The sequence below is a fragment of the Hippocampus comes genome, unplaced genomic scaffold, assembly GCF_001891065.2.
Source record: "Hippocampus comes isolate QL1 unplaced genomic scaffold, H_comes_QL1_v1.1 C16775664, whole genome shotgun sequence".
In the NCBI taxonomy this organism is placed as follows: domain Eukaryota; kingdom Metazoa; phylum Chordata; class Actinopteri; order Syngnathiformes; family Syngnathidae; genus Hippocampus; species Hippocampus comes.
This window is the reverse complement of record NW_017838677.1, coordinates 1-839: the sequence shown is the minus strand read 5'-3', so window position 1 is coordinate 839 and position 839 is coordinate 1. Positions and strand designations below refer to the sequence as shown.

Below are 839 nucleotides of genomic sequence, written 5' to 3'. Positions count from 1 at the left end.
GATTTGCTTTCACGGGCCACATAAAAAGATGTGGCAGGCCGGATTTGGCCCCCGGGCTTTGAGTTTGACATCTGTGAAGTAAAAGATTGGCCGACAATGCCAAAATAGCCACCCAACAACTAAACTCAGACATGTCTATGAAACAGTTGACAAGGTCATATTTTTGTGCAGCACTTCCAGGCCATGGTGGAGTCACTGGAGGAGGAGGCCGCCAGTGAGAAGCAGCAGCTGGTGGAGACCCACCTGGCCCGGGTGGAGGCCATGCTCAACGACCGGCGGCGTCTGGCCCTGGAGAACTACCTGGCGGCCCTGCAGGCCGACCCCCCCAGGGTGAGCGCCCTTTCCAAATGACACCTTTTTGCATCCAGGGAGAAACACACTCATAATACTAATGCCAATTAAATATAACTTGGCGGTCCCCATATGTCAGTGTGCTTTTTAAAATGATCTGACATAGAATTTTTTTGCATATCAATACATAGACCCCCAAAGAAGCAGCTGACGGATCAACAGGGAGTCGCTGCTTTAGTGTCAGTAACAGTATAACAGGTGTTTGTTGCCTGCAGCCTCACCGCATCCTGCAGGCACTGCGCCGCTATGTGCGCGCTGAGAACAAGGACCGCCAGCACACCATCCGCCACTACCAGCACGTCCTGGCCGTGGACCCCGAGAAGGCAGCTCAGATGAAGTCACAGGTGGGTCATGTTTGAGCAAAGCCCTGAGGATGGACGGATGGATGTTTGACAGGTTTTATACAGAATTGAGGTTTCAAATCAGGTTTAGGGTTTTAAGTTAGGGTTTGAATTTGGGCTTCAAATAAGAGTTAAGGGTCTATAGCA

The 839-nt window shown here is 50.9% G+C and overlaps 1 protein-coding gene across 1 annotated transcript; it reads left to right on the top strand.

Annotated features, from left to right (window-relative positions):
- The first annotated feature begins 132 nt into the window (after window positions 1-132).
- On the top strand, window positions 133-728 carry LOC109509118 (amyloid-like protein 2). The gene is made up of 2 exons (XM_019859021.1): window positions 133-330; window positions 567-728. The coding sequence occupies exons 1-2, from the start codon at window positions 184-186 to the stop codon at window positions 708-710; spliced, it is 291 nt and encodes a 96-aa protein (XP_019714580.1). The 5' UTR covers window positions 133-183; the 3' UTR covers window positions 711-728.
- The last annotated feature ends 111 nt before the right edge of the window (window positions 729-839 follow it).